The sequence below is a fragment of the Musca vetustissima genome, unplaced genomic scaffold, assembly GCF_032173495.1.
Source record: "Musca vetustissima isolate MV318-11 ecotype Yass unplaced genomic scaffold, APGP_CSIRO_Mvet_v1 utg25509, whole genome shotgun sequence".
Taxonomy (NCBI): domain Eukaryota; kingdom Metazoa; phylum Arthropoda; class Insecta; order Diptera; family Muscidae; genus Musca; species Musca vetustissima.
In genome coordinates this window covers 102,765-119,412 of record NW_026885149.1, presented here as the reverse complement: position 1 = coordinate 119,412, position 16,648 = coordinate 102,765, and the positions used below count along the sequence as shown (strand labels likewise).

At 35.5% G+C, this 16,648-nt stretch overlaps 2 protein-coding genes across 2 annotated transcripts; both read left to right on the top strand.

Annotated features, from left to right (window-relative positions):
• Positions 1-1,249: 1,249 nt before the first annotated feature.
• LOC133332248 (uncharacterized) lies at positions 1,250-3,574 on the top strand. Its single transcript, XM_061540632.1, has 5 exons — positions 1,250-1,337; positions 1,456-1,656; positions 1,720-1,990; positions 2,061-3,371; positions 3,435-3,574. The coding sequence occupies exons 1-5, from the start codon at positions 1,308-1,310 to the stop codon at positions 3,572-3,574; spliced, it is 1,953 nt and encodes a 650-aa protein (XP_061396616.1). The 5' UTR covers positions 1,250-1,307.
• A 7,097-nt stretch (positions 3,575-10,671) lies between these two features.
• LOC133332268 (uncharacterized) lies at positions 10,672-12,836 on the top strand. The gene is made up of 5 exons (XM_061540654.1): positions 10,672-10,869; positions 10,934-11,060; positions 11,135-11,278; positions 11,340-12,635; positions 12,697-12,836. The coding sequence occupies exons 1-5, from the start codon at positions 10,696-10,698 to the stop codon at positions 12,834-12,836; spliced, it is 1,881 nt and encodes a 626-aa protein (XP_061396638.1). The 5' UTR covers positions 10,672-10,695.
• Positions 12,837-16,648: the final 3,812 nt, after the last annotated feature.

Below are 16,648 nucleotides of genomic sequence, written 5' to 3'. Positions count from 1 at the left end.
TTGGGATTAGGGTATCATTTTTCTTTTGTTTTTTTTTTTCAAAATAATCATGCCCAATACCCAAGACGAATTTCTGAACCCAAATGCAAAATGTGTAATAAACCCGGTCACTTTATATCCATATTTCAATATCCCAGGGGGACGTGATTATTTAGTCCTCGGAAATCCTTTTTTTAAATTTCAATTTTATCTCCTCATTGATATTGATGATATTATATGAAATTTTTCTTAACAGTCCCGGTAATTCCACTTCCATAGTTGAAATTCATACTGGTGAACGACTCCGTAGATAGGAGAATATTATAGCAGTTATTCTTGGAAAACAATTATCGATTCGTTATCTGCCCGCATTTCCGATACGTACGATCGATTTTGAATTCTAACAACTTTTCTAAAGAATGTCATTGCCAATCTGGTATCGCTATTCCTAATTCCAAAACAAGAAATGTTAACAATATTACATACATGCAGCTAACATGTATCGATCGGTATCTGATGTTATTAACTCGATCTGTAATTAAGACACACCTTCCAGTCATGTTAAGGAATCTCGCTTCACTGTTGGTGTTCTTGCAACAACGCAGGGAAGAAGTGCCCTTACAAAGAATAAAGAACAGAAATGTTTCTTTATTCTTTGTAGAGAATTATCGGAATTATCCTTATAATGGAAAATTTCTATATGACTGTAAAAACCATATATAAATAATTTTAAAGCATTTTTTCAATATAGACATCAATTCATGATTCAGAGTACGGAGGAAGTGATCTATTGTATCCCCTTCTCGTAATCTCCTTTACAATGACTTTACTTCTTAATCTTTTCGCTGAAATGAATTTATTGTGAAATATGTATTTTCGTGTTATTTGCAGTCAGTCACCAATAAAAAAATGCCATAAGGGGAATTTCACAAATTTACACAATACTTATGTAGCAGCTAGTATTTTTGGTAGCATGTTTATTGGGAACCTTTAGGCTAGCGGATATTATCAACCATAAACACGAACATAGCTTGTGCTAACTATAGAATTTGCTGTTGGATTTATTGTCGAGTCATCATTGTGTCATCATTGGTGATCGATGATCTGCGAGTGTTTGTGTGTGTGCAAAATGAGCGAATAGCAAAAAATGAAGCTCTTAAGCGTGTCTAGATTCCAAAATGATCATCAACTGCTGTAGCGGCAACAACAACAACGACATAAGCAATAGACGTGTCATTGTTTCCTACACTCAATTCACGAATAGGCTTTCTGATAGGGAATCCAGTAAGAATTATGGCCCCCTTGGCATGTAAATTGTTAAGCAAACAATGAGGGCCCATTCTGACACGGATACTAGGGTTGGGCCGAACAGAACGAATACACGAAGTGCATTCATGGATGGCCGCATTAACATCAAATAATATTTCATTACGTTGTGGTGGCGATAACAATAATGGCATTCCTTTATCTTTGCAGGACAATAAATTGCTGAATAGCTCATTAAGGATGGCGGAGGAGAAGTCATCGCTAACAGAACCCAACAATACGATTGTCTACAAGGAGACAACAAAACCGAAGAAACCAAAGAGACGAGACAAAAGTGATTTGGGACCGGATTTTGTGGCCCCAGATGGTGGTTGGGGATGGGTGGTGTGTTTGGCAGCAGGTTTCAGCAATGTAAGTATTCTTTGCGGTCCATAAAGTGATGTATTAAATGATCGCCTCTCCCATTTTGAACAGTTCTCGTTATTTCCGCCTCTGCAACAATATGGTCTGATCTACAGGCAACGTATGGCGTCCTTTGACTTTGATGCCAAACAGACCACCACCATTGTCAATGCCGTTATGGCCATATCGTCACTTGTTGGTCTAGTTAATGGTGCCATGTTCCGCAGATTCACATTCAGACAGGTCGCCTTGGCCGGCAGTCTTCTTGGATTTGTGGGTATCTTCCTTTCGGCTTTCAGCAGAACTTTTGTTCAGTATTTGATAAGCTTCTCCTGCATTTATGGTAAGTTTGGCATCGATTTGCCCTCTGTATTCATAATTGATGTGTATTTGTCTCATTTCTTCTCATTTAGGCATTGGTTTGGGCTTCTGCATGGCTGCCAGTTCACTGGCTGTGAATACATATTTCAAAAACAAACGGAGAAAGGCCACAGGATTTTCATGGACCATTACAGGTCTGGGTCCGATCATTTTCCCACACATTTCTACACTGCTACTGGGTTACTACGGAGCCCAAGGTTCGATATTAATTTACTCGGCAATCTCCTTGAATGCCTTCCTGTGTGCCATCACATTCCAACCCGTGCTGTGGCATTCACCCAAACCGGAGCAGGATAAATTACAAGAAGCCAATGGCAATACCATACAAAATGGTGCGATTCCTTCGAAGGACCCTGCAGATCATTTTGAATGCAAATATTGTCAGTACCAAAAGAAGGAGAAGCGAAGTATTTTCTCCTCACAATATCTCTTCAATGATGACGATCCAGAGAAACCGGGATATGAGATCATTGAACCTGGTACTCCAATGATGGCTCGTGCCAATGATGGCTGGTATGGCTCAAAGCTGTCGTTGGCAGAGAAGAAAGGTGCCCGATACAGATCTACAAAGGGCCTCAAATACATAGACAGCTGTGAAGAGGGCAACGAACAGGAAGATCATCAAGAGAATGCTCTCTACAAGCCGAACTATTTCAATCGAGAACGTGAAGAATTGGATCGTTATGCAAGTAAATTGAGTATCTATTCCAAACCTGGCACCGAAGGATTCCATTGCACATGTGCCGAAGAGAAAACGTTATTGCAAAATAAATCTGAAGCCGCAAAGAAACAGGAGGAGGCTTTAAGAGAAGCCCAGCTGGAAGAGGAGGAACGAATCAAGAGCCGTATGACAGTGTGGCAACGAATTGTTACTTTCTTCGACTTGGATCTGCTAAAGGACTTTACGTTTGTCAATCTGACAGCTGGCATGACAATGATGATGTTCGGTGAAATGAATTTCTCAGTTCTAACGCCGTTCATTCTGAACAGTTTCGGTTATTCGGATAAACAAATCTCCTTGGCCATGTCATTGCTGGGTGGCATGGACATAGCTGTACGTTTCTTGGCACCCTTCGCTTTGGAAAAGGTCAAACTGGACAATCGGGTGCTATTTGCCTTCGGCATCATTTCGATATCTATAGGGCGTCTTATTGTCACACTAACGGATTCGTACAACGTAGTCTTGGTGGTGTTCCTATTAATTGGATTTGGCAAAGGGTTCCGTACGATATTTTCACCCTTAATTATACCCAGCTATGTGCCGCTAAATCGTTTGCCAGCTGCCTCGGGTATACAATTGATATTCAATTCCATATTTTCCTTTGCTTTGGGCCCACTCTTAGGTAAGTCACCATAATATTTTGAATATCCCAAAATAGTTTCTAACACTGCATTACGAATTTCAGGTCTAATTACCGATGCTTATGGCTATGCGGCGACAATCCACTGCATCAACAGCCTGACATGTATGGCTCTGCTGTTTTGGCTGCTCGAATCCACGATCAGAAAAGCCTTTTGCAAAAAGTCGCCCACGCCTGCAACTTAACTACCTACCAACCCACCCACCGAACTTTAGGCTGTTAGTCAACCTACCGAAAATTGTAAATAAAATATTTAGTTTAAACCTAGTTTAGTGATGACAAATATGTCCTCAAGGGGAGTAATCAGTGACTGGGCTGCTGCTTGGCATTTTAAGGCCTGTATTACTTATTCGTAGATAAAACAAAATGTATTGTAAAGTTTTACAGCTATAATTTATTTGTTTAAATCTTTAAACAGCTTCCTCATAAACTACTTAGTTAGAATTGTAGTTAGTGTGTAGTTTATAGTGGATATGAAATTTAATAGAATTTACTTAGTAGTAATTTAGTAGATGATAAGCGAATGGAAAAGCAGAATGGACAAAAATATTGTAATTGTAGAAGTTCATTCACAAACTGCTGGACAATAATAACGATTGCAATTCAATGAAAAGACCTATTGTGTAGAGAAATGCAATAATAAAAACACAAAGAATAAGCGGAAATAAATTAAGAAATAATTTCAATTGTCGTTTGTTTTATTTTTTGGTTATCTGAAATATTTTTGTCGAATTTTTGGAATCGTCGCACGGGGGAGGGGGTGAAACGTTGCACCAAACTCAAAAAGTCAAAATCGCGTTTTATTTAATTTATTTAGGTTGTCAGTAACATGACAACCATCGCAAACTGCCTGGGCTTAATAAATTCGGCACACCATCTAATTGAACTTAGCGATACTGAGAGTAAAAAAGTACATGTTTTGAAAATTAAATAATTTTTAAAAAAATGTATATTTTATGATATTTTCCGAGGAATACAAGCTCATCAAATGTCATAACATGTTCTGCATTTTAACCATTTAATAGCGGCGCTACATCGTTTTTGGTTTTGATCGAAAGTTCAAAAAGCTCTATAAGAAATGTATAATTTTATAAGCATAAACCTCATTACTAATATCATATATGTAGGGAATAATTTCCACATTTGTGATTTATAATTTTATTTATTAATTTGTAGGCAGATCCAAATCTGGTATTTATATTTGCTCTTGACTCATTTTTATCAAAAGATTTATTTTCATAAATTCAAATCGCTATAATTATACCCTCAGCCTTATAGCTAATGAGGGTATATACACTTTGATACAGCAAAAATGTGTCTCGTCCAAATTGGGCCAATTCGTTTCAGACAATTTGGAGTCGATTTACAAATGTCCGTCCGCCCGTCTGTCTGGCCGGTTGGTGCGCACAATAACTCTCGAAGGGAGTAACCGAATTCATCCAAACTTTGGAAATCGTAAAATTTCTATCAAACTTAGTTAAAGTTCGAAGATGGGGAATATCGGCACAGCCCTTCTGGTATCTCATCTTTAATCACGCAAACGGACTATCCGATTTTAAACTTTAAACTTTGTACAACGTATTATCTTTATCAAGCCTAGATCTAGTCCGAAGATGAGGCCCTTTTTGGTATCTCCCAATTTGTCCCTACCTTATGGTACCTCCCACACAAAGAGTCAATATTTTATAAACTCGTAAATTTAATTTGAAGCGATTTGATCAACATTTAATCGGACACCTCTTTGATAATAACATATATCTTATAAAAAACTGTTAATAAAACCTGTGTGTAATTCCGAAAATATCGACAAACTATAGGCTGAGGGTATATATATATCTGTCTGCAACATTTGGAGGCGGTTCCAAATTTAATATTTATATTTGTCTTTTGACACATTTTTGCGTCTTTACTCCTCCAACTAGTCCACTTTCTATTTAGTACAGAAGGACCATATATCATGCGTAGACAAAGTCTAAAAATCAATAAGTTGATATTTTGTGACTTGATAGGTTATCCGTATACGAAGAATTTCGTCTGATTTGATAAACACGTGTTAGTTAAGCGAAGGCTTAAAAAATCACCATTTTGTAAATTTGTTTTAATTGTGTCCTTCTTGTGAGCCATCCGAAGACGAACTATGACACTTTATATTTCATAAAATCAACCCTTTATATTTTTTCCATAATTGCATCCTAAAAGTAGGCTATATTTCATATTTTTAAACCAGCCATGATTTAACAGTTATATTTACTTCTATTTGAAAAATCAAACTACTAGAATCTCTCAAGTTTATTCAATAAAGTAATTTCAATATTTTACTGAATTGAAATTCTATTACATATTATTTACAAAACTTGACCGCAAATTGTTATTGTGTGCGCAGGTTACATTTATCGCAGAAAACACAGCTTTCTCTTTCGAAAACAACAAGTGTTTTTCGTCTTTTCTGTTTTCGTAAGAGAGTCACTTTACAAAGAGCAGCTCTCTTCTGCCATTCGGTATCGGTGTTTTGCAAATTTGATTTACAATTCCCACAGAACATACGCCACAGTATTAACAACAAACAATCGATTCTCTGCCTTAACTATATAATGAATACGCTGAGAATTAGTCGGTAAATAGTTTTGGCCCGATTAACATGTTCGAACTGCAAGTCGTCGGCGTTTTCTGATACAGTTCGCTGTGGTGCAATATTGTCGATGTGAAGACATTAAAGAAAATTGAATTCATTCATAGATTTTCTTCGGTTTACATAAGAATTATATCGTTGTGGGGATTTATACTAACGTTTGGGGTTTTTAATAACATTTTATTCAAGACAAGGCATGTGATACGCGAATATTTTCTGTGATAAAGTGCAACAATTATCGACTTCTAATAATATATATGGTAATGAAATACATTTTCCTTTTTTTAATTTAATATGCAAAAAAAAAACGAAACCTTGAACTTGTACGTCATTCGAAGAGCATCCCGCCAACATTGGGTGGTAATGGTGGTGGTGGCGAACAACAAACCAAAACAAATTATTCAACAAGTGTGGACCGACAAAAAGAAAAGAAAAAAGTGAAAAAATAGTGAATGTGATTGGCATAGAATGGCAAATAGAAGGCGGACATATGACGTTCTAACAATGAACGCAAACAATGACAAATGTAATATCCTTCATTTTCCTCCTCCCGCTGTCTTGTCATTATAGTGTTTGAATATGTGTGTGTGATAATAAAATAAAATATTTTTTTTTTTTTGTAAAATGTAAATAAACAAATACCTGCATAGAAGCACGTAAATGAAATTTCGCGTGAGAACAGCTGATTTTTGTTGAAAATATAATTAGTCGAAATATTAAATATTTCACAATTAAAAAAACTATTTAAGTATTGTATTAAAGAACATTGCCCCGACAGACAGATAAGGCTATACAATAAGTGGTAAAAGTATACATATCCTAACAACTATGACATACTGCAAATAAGATTAAGAGCTTCGATAAGTATAAAATGGAACTTTTCAATATCGAACTTCTTTCATCTCTATATTCCTTTGCTAATCGAAAAAGTGTTTTCACAACTGGCGCATACTATTATAAAATTGTATATACATATATATATATATATATATGCGGCTGCAAATATATATATATACAAATAAATACATTTCAAAGGTCCCATGTTTTTTTATTATTATATTCGTGTCATTCGGAAGACTAAATTTGATTCAGAAGTCTATTCAATATTTTGTGTCAATAGGGCAAAGGTAGAGCACTTGCTGCATCATTTACATGAAATTGGACATATATATATACATATATAAATCTGAAAAAAATTAAAACTAACTTTTCAATCAATTTTTAAACGGAATTTGTTCTTGTTCGATTTCCCCTTTCTTTTTATATTTTTTATGAGGTTTGAATTATATGCGAATATTGTGCTTATATTGGTAGCAATTGTTGTAGTAATGAGTTATCATTTGTCAATATCAGTAATCACAACTGATACCAATTTTCACAAGTGGTAAGCCTTTATCGGGGTATTTATTGATAGACGCCCTGCTTTTTTTGTTGTTGTTGTAATTGTTAAAACCCCAATAACATGATCTAAATGCCAACAATAGTGTTTTTATAAAAATAAAATATTATCATTAACCCATTCAGTGACACAATCATGTTGTGTTCTCATTTGTAACTGGTCAATATTGCAAAGTCATCATTTTAAGGTTTACCAACAAAAAAAAATATTGCCGATAAACACATTTAAATGGTTCAATGTCCCCCCGGCACTCTCGCCGAACTTGTTAACAAGCCTTTAGTTACTATTTATTTAAACTGTTTTTATTTGAGCAACAATGTAAGATGAGAACCATGGCCATGCGCCAAGTGGATGGATTTTAATTCTACCACAGGCCATACAATCGGTATGAATGACACACCAACACTCGAGCGTGGCGTGGTAAATCAAGGCGCCACTGTTGATAAACGATTGGAAACAAATAAATCCACTTGATTAGAAAGCTTTTTGCCGATTTTTAAGCACATTTCCAAAAAAAAAAATAAATAAATTATAGGAGACGTTGTTTAACGTTCACTATTGTGTTGAATGAAATTTATATATTTTATGTTGGCAAATATTGTGAATTGTACGACCTACCTCACAGATCAGTGATTTGGATCAAAAATATATAATATATAACATACATAGATAAGTAAATGAAATTATTAAATAAGGAAACAATCAGGCATGTCACAGATTCGGATCAGAATGGTTCCGATCGTTTTTGTTTTATCTTCTCCAGATTCCGATCGATTTGATGAATTCCGAAAACTGAATGTTACTAAAATTACTCTATTCAAAACAAAAACTATACAAGATTCATATAATTAATTGCTTTGGTATATCATTCTTAATTCCAGATTATAAAATTCTTTAAAATTATTAATTTTAGTTTGAAGAAAGAAGCGGCAACATTTTGATTGAAAAACAATTAAAATATTAATTTAAATGCGAATTTATTAATAAGTGACTTTCAAGTGTTTTTAAGTGAAATTTTCTGAAAAAAAATCAATTCCACCTACAAAATCAAAAGTGGTTCATTCTGGGAAACAAATTCCGTTTTCTGAAGAAGCTATATACGGAATTAATTCCCCTTTCGATCGGAATTATTTTCTGTGACATGTCTGAATATTTCTCATTTTTAATCTTTAATGATTTTAATAGTCTGGCAAAATAATTATCTGTTTTAATTATCTTTTTTGGTGGCACATGCGATTTCCACTCACTGGAACAACAAGGGAAATCCGGTGAGCGGAGCAGTATAGTCGAATGGGACCGACCATATGATACCCTATACACAACTACCACGAAAATTATACTTTATGCGGTTCTATATTCTCAGCCTAGGTAATATTTCGCAATATTTGCACCCTCTTCACCGATTATAGGTCAACAGCTCCATTTTCTAATCCTGGTATTTTTTGCAATTCTTTTTTTCCCGAGGTGAATATTTACGTTATAAAATAAATATTTGGTCACTTTAGGTTTTGGTTAATATGTAATGTTCTGCATATAATAAAGAACACTAGAGCGACAAGAAAATCTGACAAATATTTATTTTTCGGTTCATTGCTCCCCTAAATATCATCTCAATATCACCGAAAATTATGGGCGTCATCATTGACCATAAATAAATTTCCTACTCATCAGCTCTAGTGTGGTACTGGTGATACTAAACAGTATCAGAATACGTAGTGCCCCTAAAATATTTACGTATAACTCCCACATTCGAGTACGTACAACAACATAATCGTATCAACTTAAAGGTCAACCACTCCTCTAGGATATAATATCAACTTCACTTATCTATGTCCTTCAGAAGTAAATATATATGCCCAGAATTTCATTTCTCACACATTTCCCATTTGAACCGCTAAATATTGACCTATCTTCATCAAAACAGTCATGTATATTCTCAGGCCCGATTCCCTTCCTGGGGTAAAATTTCGACTTTTTATGTCATTGTCAGGAAATTTAAAAATAGCAAATGTTGAGCGGGACCTATGTATGTGTTCAATATAGGCAAATGTTTCGACATATATAATCCCATATATGATTTTCTGGAGAGAAGTATTTTCCTTATTATCAACCAGCAACGCCACATTACAGACTTTTCGGTTCGACAATTCGGCTACAACTTTCAAATTGCGGAAAATATTGCAGGACCTTTATATGGGGATGTCAATACATGGACCAATAATGATGATTTTCTACACAAAATTCCGAAATGCCAAATGGGAGCCCTTTTCGTTTTGGAAAATGTGGCAACAACCTAAAAAATACTGAAAATTGTTCGGAATCGTTATATTGGGTCTATGTCAAAGCATGGACCTATAATGACCATTTTTCGCATAGATGTATGTCAGCCTCAAAAAACTCTGTATGCCAAATTACAGTTTGAAAATGTACATAAAACTTTTAAAATAGCGAAAATTTGGTGATATCGTTATATGGGTCGATATACCCCACTTGCAATACCCAACACCTTAGAAGTAATTGCAGTGTCAGTGAATAATTTCAAATGGTATACATATATTGTGTAAGATAATTCTATGTAAAATGGGAAAAGTCAAAACATGGACTTCCATTAAAAAGACAGTATTTTACCTTCCAAGAATTCGGATTGTCATTTTACAGTTGCTTTGATTTCAAATTGCGTTTATCAAAACACTTAACATGTGGCGGGACTTTTATAGTCCAATAGAGTGTCAATAGAGTGTCAAGGCATTTATTTTAAAATTTTTCTTTGGCACAGTAAACTCTCCAAATCAAATGCAATTCTTCACAAATCCTCCCATGTTTTTCTCTCTTCAAGTTGACGATAAAATATTGTGAGAAACAGGTGAGCAAAGGACTACATGTTGTTCGCACCCAATTCGCTTCTCAATATGAAACAAAGCAACAAACTATAATAAGCGACTTAACGGAATATTCATTGAAACATCGAATTCCAATAAAAATCACGTCCAACCAAACGTGTAGTGTATTGACAAATAACCTGCCGATACCGTTCTTTATAATTAGGTGTCACAAAAAAACTCGTATATTAGAAAAACCAATCATATAAACAAATACCAAATTTAAAGAGTACACAATTTTAAATAGATTAGGCTTTTATCTTTCAGCCAATTTGATTACATGTCTTTGTCAATGAGTTTATAACAATGAATGTATATACATATATGCGTATGTCTGGTTGAATTTTTAGTTTCACGTCGTGGCCTTATCCATTGAATTTGTAGCTGATTTATGAGTTCATGGACAAATCGAAAAGAAATCCCTATGCTTCAGTTTATCAAGCCACCACTGTGCCGCTCAAGGTCAAAACCAAGAAACCGAAGAGGCGCGATAAAAGTGATTTGGGAGAGGATTTTATAGCGCCCGATGGCGGTTGGGCATGGCTGGTGTGCATTGCAGCGGGAGTATCGAATGTAGGTGTACGGCATGGCAGAACTTTTAATTTAGGTTAATTTATGCGCCATTCCTCTTTTGCAGCTTTCCATTTATCCCTGCGTCCAACAATTTGGTTTCATTTTTAGAGAACGTTTGTTGGGACTGGGTCTTAGCAGTTCGGAAATTACGACAATAATCAACACAAATCCAGCGGTTTCAGCATGCACGGGTATGTTATGTTATTTTTCAAACTACTTACGCATAAGGAATTCGTATAACAATAAACTTTTATCGCCATCTTAGGTCTTTTAAATGGACCCATGTTCAGACGTTTCACCTTTCGCCAAGTGGCCATGGCTGGGTCACTGCTGATATTCTTCGGCATTATTTTGACGGCTTTTTGTGAAACATTCATTGGATACATGATCGCTTATGCCTTACTTTTTGGTAGGTAAGAACAAAACACATTTTAAGAGAGACTAAAACACAATTCCGTTTTTCTTTGTAGGTTTTGGCATGGGTATCAGTGTATCCGCCTCCTCGCTGGCCATCAACACATATTTCAAAAATAAACGTAGAAAAGCAGCGGGATTTTCGTGGACAATAACTGGAGTGGGTCCAATTGTTCTACCCCACTTGGTTACGTTTCTGCTATCTGTGTACGGCGTGCAGGGCACGGTATTCATATTTGCCGCCCTTTCGTTGCACACCTTTATGTGTGCCCTCATCTACCAACCTGTTCGATATCATGCCCCGAAAAGTAATGTCACCGACACACAGCCAATATCTGTGCTGGAGGACAATACCCAGCATCTCTGCAAGTACTGCGAAATGCAGCTGAAAAAGCAGAAGGGCATATTTTCTTCGCAATATCTCTATCAGGATGATGACGAAGACAAGCCGGGCTTCGAAATCATTGAACCCGGTACACCGATGTTGTCACGCGCCAATGACGGATGGTATGGCTCCCGCATGTCCTTGGCATCTGGCAAACACCGTTTACGCACAATTCCCAGCACCAAAGACATTGAATCGTCCCATCGTTTCAGTCGCATGATTAGCCAAGAGGAAGAACTCAAGCAAAAATCAGTTCTAAAGCCCAACAATTTCAAGAGGGAGAGAGATAGCGCCCTTAACCAGGGTATTTTGAACTCAAAATATGGTGGGGCTGCATTGAAGTGTACGTGTGCCGAGGAAAGAGCTCTACTGGAACTGAATAAAATTAACGCTTTCGACGATGATGCGGGTGAGCGCAAAGACAATGACCAAGACAAGAATTCTGATGATTCGGAAATAAGCGCTTCAGATATGACATTTCTGCAAAAAGTAGTGGCCTTCTTTGATTTGGGTCTATTGCGCGACTTTACATTTGTGAATTTGGTTATTGGTTTGACCATCATTAACTTTGGCGAACTGAATTTTTCAATTCTGACACCATTCATTCTGAATGATTTCGGTTTGGAGATTTCCCAAATAACCCTCTCCATCTCAGTACTGGGAGGTATGGACTTGGCAACGCGTTTTCTTCTACCCTTCCTGACCGAAAAAGTGCCATGGGATAATCGGGTATTTTTCCTTATTGGAGTAGTGGGAATCGCTTTGGGTCGCACAGTTATCGCCTGTACTCGCTCATTTCCTGTGATCATCAGCACATTCGCCGTCACTGGCATATTTAAGGGAGTACGCACAATTTTCTGGCCACTAATTATTCCCAGCTGTGTTCCATTAAAAAGACTGCCAGCAGCATCGGGGCTACAGCTCCTAATTTCGGGGCTATTTACACTGGCGGCTGGACCCTTTGTTGGTAGGATCATATAAATATATTTACATTTAACTTTGTATAATAAAACTGAATTCATTTGCAGGTCTTATTCGAGATCGTTACAACTATGCCATAGCATTGCACTGTCTCAACATAATGACATTTGTTGCAGCCATCTCATGGACGGTCGAAGCTTTAGTTCGACGTTATTTACAAAAGCCAAGTACATTAAATTGTGATTGAATAACAATTTTAGGTACAAGACATGCACAACTTTGTATATTTTCATTGTAAAAACATGAAATAAATTTCAATATTTTTTATGTACACACATTTATATTATAATAATGTAGAAAAGGGTGGACTTTTCGTCATTCCAATTTTGGATATTAGGACAGTGATGCGCAAAACTTCCCAAATTAATCGTGAGCGTAAATGGTTAAAACGTAATCTCATTTGTTCTCTTTTCCTCAGTCATTTTTGGTGATGAATTCTCACTAACACTCAATTTAGGTCTGCACAACATTGTATTTGGGGAAGGATTGTTTTCCAAAAGAAAAAAGGTTTTTCCCATTGAGTTCACTCAATGTATGAGTGTGAGTCACTGCATGTATAACAATTATGATTTGTGTACAGTACCATACAACGTTATTTATTGCATACTTTTAGGATGACTATTTTATTGACTTGCTAAAACGTAAAGGGTTGCCAAGCCAGTATTTATTTGTTTTTCAATTCACTGTTATCCCAAAAAAATTCATTATTAAATATTGGAAATTGTTCTCATTAATAATTTTGAGCCATTCTGTTAAAATGTGTGTTTTTTTTTTTGTTCTTCACGAAAACAATGATATATGAGTTGTTAGGGTCGTACCTAATTTATTGCGCTCCGTACAAAAATAATCACCTTCTCACCTTTATAGGGTTTTTTAGACGTCCGTATTACCCAAATGCGCAAGGACTTTATTTGCATCTGTGCCAATTGAAAACGGCGAAAATGTATGAAAATATTATTTTAATTGGTCGAAAAATGTTTACATGTATAGAAAAACTAATTTTTCAATGACTGAAATTCTATTTTCAAAAAAAAAACAATGTTGAAAATTTTCAACTTTATATTTTGATACGCAATGCGTATTTGGGAAACATTCATGGAAATACATGTATTTAACTTTTGAGGTGAATAAATTCGTACGCATACGCATGAATTTAGGTACGACCCTCATATATCATTGTTTTGAAAATACATAGGGTTTGGGGTTGGGAATTCTCGTTGTCGGGATTTCCCGACATTATTTCCCGGGAAAAGGGGAAGTAACATATCTAAATATATACACTTTTTACCAAATTATAGTTCCGTTCCAGAATCTTAAAGAATGTACTAATTTTACAAGTTTTGCACTTTTCACTCGAAACCCGTCCAATGTTTTACCACAAAACTGGTAAAACATTGAACCAAATTTAATAGTACACAAAACAAAATGGCGTTCTCTTTGTAAACTTTTTACTCGAAAAATTTGTCCGAGTAGAAATGGTAAACAGGAATGCCTACTTCTGATTGGCTTTTATGTTGATTTTGAAGCATTGCTATTTAATTTTTGGTAAGAAGCTTTGATTACATGCCAGATGGCGGCGTATTTTGGTAAGAACTTGCTCAGAATACCATTGAATTTATTAACAATTTATTTTAGTAGCCTAAGCAGAATTTTCTAAATAAATTTGAAATCTCAATCGAAAGAGACTCGGCGTCGCCCATTTATCAAGAAAATGTAAATGTGTATGTACGTATGTATGTTATCAAATTAATATGTCAAAAATTAATCTAAAATTTATGAAATCGACATTTTTACGCTAAAATCATAACATAAAATATTTCTTGGAAGCACCGTAATCAAATAATTGATTTCAAGGAAAGAAAAAAAACAATTTATGATGCTCTTAGGCCCATTTATTTTTTGCACGACATTTACAGGTGGTGGGTTTTATTTAATGTATATCAGGAATGTGATTATTTTCATGAAGCATTCCTTAATTTAGAAAATCACAGTGGTTTAAAAAAAAAGAATTGTCAAATATTGACATATTAAACGTATGAATTCCCTAGCCTCTTAAAACTCAAAATAATGCATTATAGTAAATTGAATCCCGTCGAAATTGATAAGAATCTATTCAAATTTATTTACAATGCTGTACTAAATACGTTATGCCTGTCTCTAAATTTGTTAGAATAAAGAGAAGTGGATGGACCTTACAAAAATATTACTGAAATTTCTATAATAGTGTGTGAACGAATCAAAGTGAATCACAGATCCAAGTAAGGAAAAACGCTGTCGTTGTATAGGATTCTTGAAAAGTCCACTATAAATGGAAGGCAATGATATTTCATATTTCGAACACTAGCTTAAAGATTTAAGTGAATTCCCCTTTAGCACGTACAAACAATTTTTACTGGTCAAATCAAATGTGAATAGCACTAAATAAGGGGAAATCCCTTTTTTTCTGGAACCAATCTACCGTGTAAAAACAGACTTAGGTGTATATTGAAAGTTGTCATGAACACTATTCGGATTTTTGTTGCATAACCTCACATGAAATCTCAATGAAAACGGTTTATTGAGAAATACTCCTAGCGTTATTATAACTATTAACTACCTTTTATTGAAATTCCATAAAGCTGACCAGATTATTGCTATTTTGAAGTTTTTTTATGTAGTGTTACAAAAAACTGTATCCATATTTACTTACATTTCACAACATTTCTATGTGTACGAATAACATATTCAAAAACTCTAACGATAAATAGATTTTCGATCGATCAATTAATATTCCTGATGATGGCATAGTATTAAAATGTCTTAAAAAATATGTCCAGATATTTTCATATTTTTTGGTTGTGGAGCCACTATATGAATATTTTTTATATGAATCATTCTGAATAATCACAATTTCGATAAGATAAGAAGCTAACATCAAAAAATTAATCTATACCTAAAGAAATGGGCTATAAATTTATTTAAAAAAATGTATAAAATTTAGGTAAATCTTGTGGGATTAACTCAGGCACTCAGGCACAATATTTTAAAATAAATAACACATACAATAACTTTATTGTATGTGTAATTACATTCAACATATGTTGGCAACAATTTTGAACTCTATCTCTATCTATCTATCTCAGAAAACTAATCGACTGTTTTATTTTGAGGTATTAAAAAAGAAAATTTTTCTCATTTCACAGCACCAAACAAAACACAATTGTTCAACACTCTTTTGCGAACTAGCAATCGGCAAATCTAAAGAAATATGTTTATCGGCCAAATGGCGGTCTTAGGCCTCGATTACCCCCAACAAAATCAACGTCAAAAGGTGATAAAAATGCCAATGCCCAAGCACATTGGGTAATCAGCAGCGCCACTACAGCCAGTGCCAGCCATCACCTACAGTTCGGATGAAAACAGGGCGCGCATGATTGTTTGGTATGATCAACAGCAGCAACGCAACTGAATTTTAAAGACTTTGGTTTGGCCTAATGGAAATTTATCGGCGCTGTTTGTTGGCCTAACCAAAAATATGATCAGTAACTACGAAGATATGACAATAAAATAAGTCAAAGAAAAATTGTGGCCAGATGGTAGAGGCAAACCCCATGTAGACCAAGTAGATGTGTTGTCCGCAGATTTCTGTTGGATGTTGATTTAACCTCTGCCCGAAACTACGGTAACACCGGGCACAACCTTTAAATTGAATTACCACGCACTTGACATTGTCATCACGTTCAAATGCCACATAAAAATGCTCTGCTCTCGTTGATTACGTAGTTGGCAGTGGCAACAGCAGCAGCAATAATACTGAGCGATTAAGTAATAGCTACTCGAACTCAGACTCGGCTTATGCTGTGTGCTTTTCTTCCAATGGACACATTTTACCAATGGTCGTAATAGTCGAATACTCTCCGAGGCAGTACGGCACGAGTTGCGGAGCTATGTGAACGTGTTTAGACTGCACTTAGGTGAGGACTACGCCGTAGCAGAGGATCGTTTTGCTTGGTTTTTGCA

Excerpts from the sequence above, each read along its gene's own strand:
- LOC133332248 (XM_061540632.1), top strand. The coding sequence starts at position 1,308 with ATGAGGGCCCATTCTGACACGGATACTAGG. Across the intron at positions 1,338-1,455 it reads ATTCTGACACGGATACTAGG|GACAATAAATTGCTGAATAG; the intron begins GTTGGGCCGAAC and ends TTATCTTTGCAG. Across the intron at positions 1,657-1,719 it reads TGGCAGCAGGTTTCAGCAAT|TTCTCGTTATTTCCGCCTCT; the intron begins GTAAGTATTCTT and ends CATTTTGAACAG.
- LOC133332268 (XM_061540654.1), top strand. The coding sequence starts at position 10,696 with ATGGACAAATCGAAAAGAAATCCCTATGCTTCAGTTTATCAAGCCACC. Across the intron at positions 11,061-11,134 it reads AGCGGTTTCAGCATGCACGG|GTCTTTTAAATGGACCCATG; the intron begins GTATGTTATGTT and ends TCGCCATCTTAG. Across the intron at positions 11,279-11,339 it reads CGCTTATGCCTTACTTTTTG|GTTTTGGCATGGGTATCAGT; the intron begins GTAGGTAAGAAC and ends TTTTCTTTGTAG.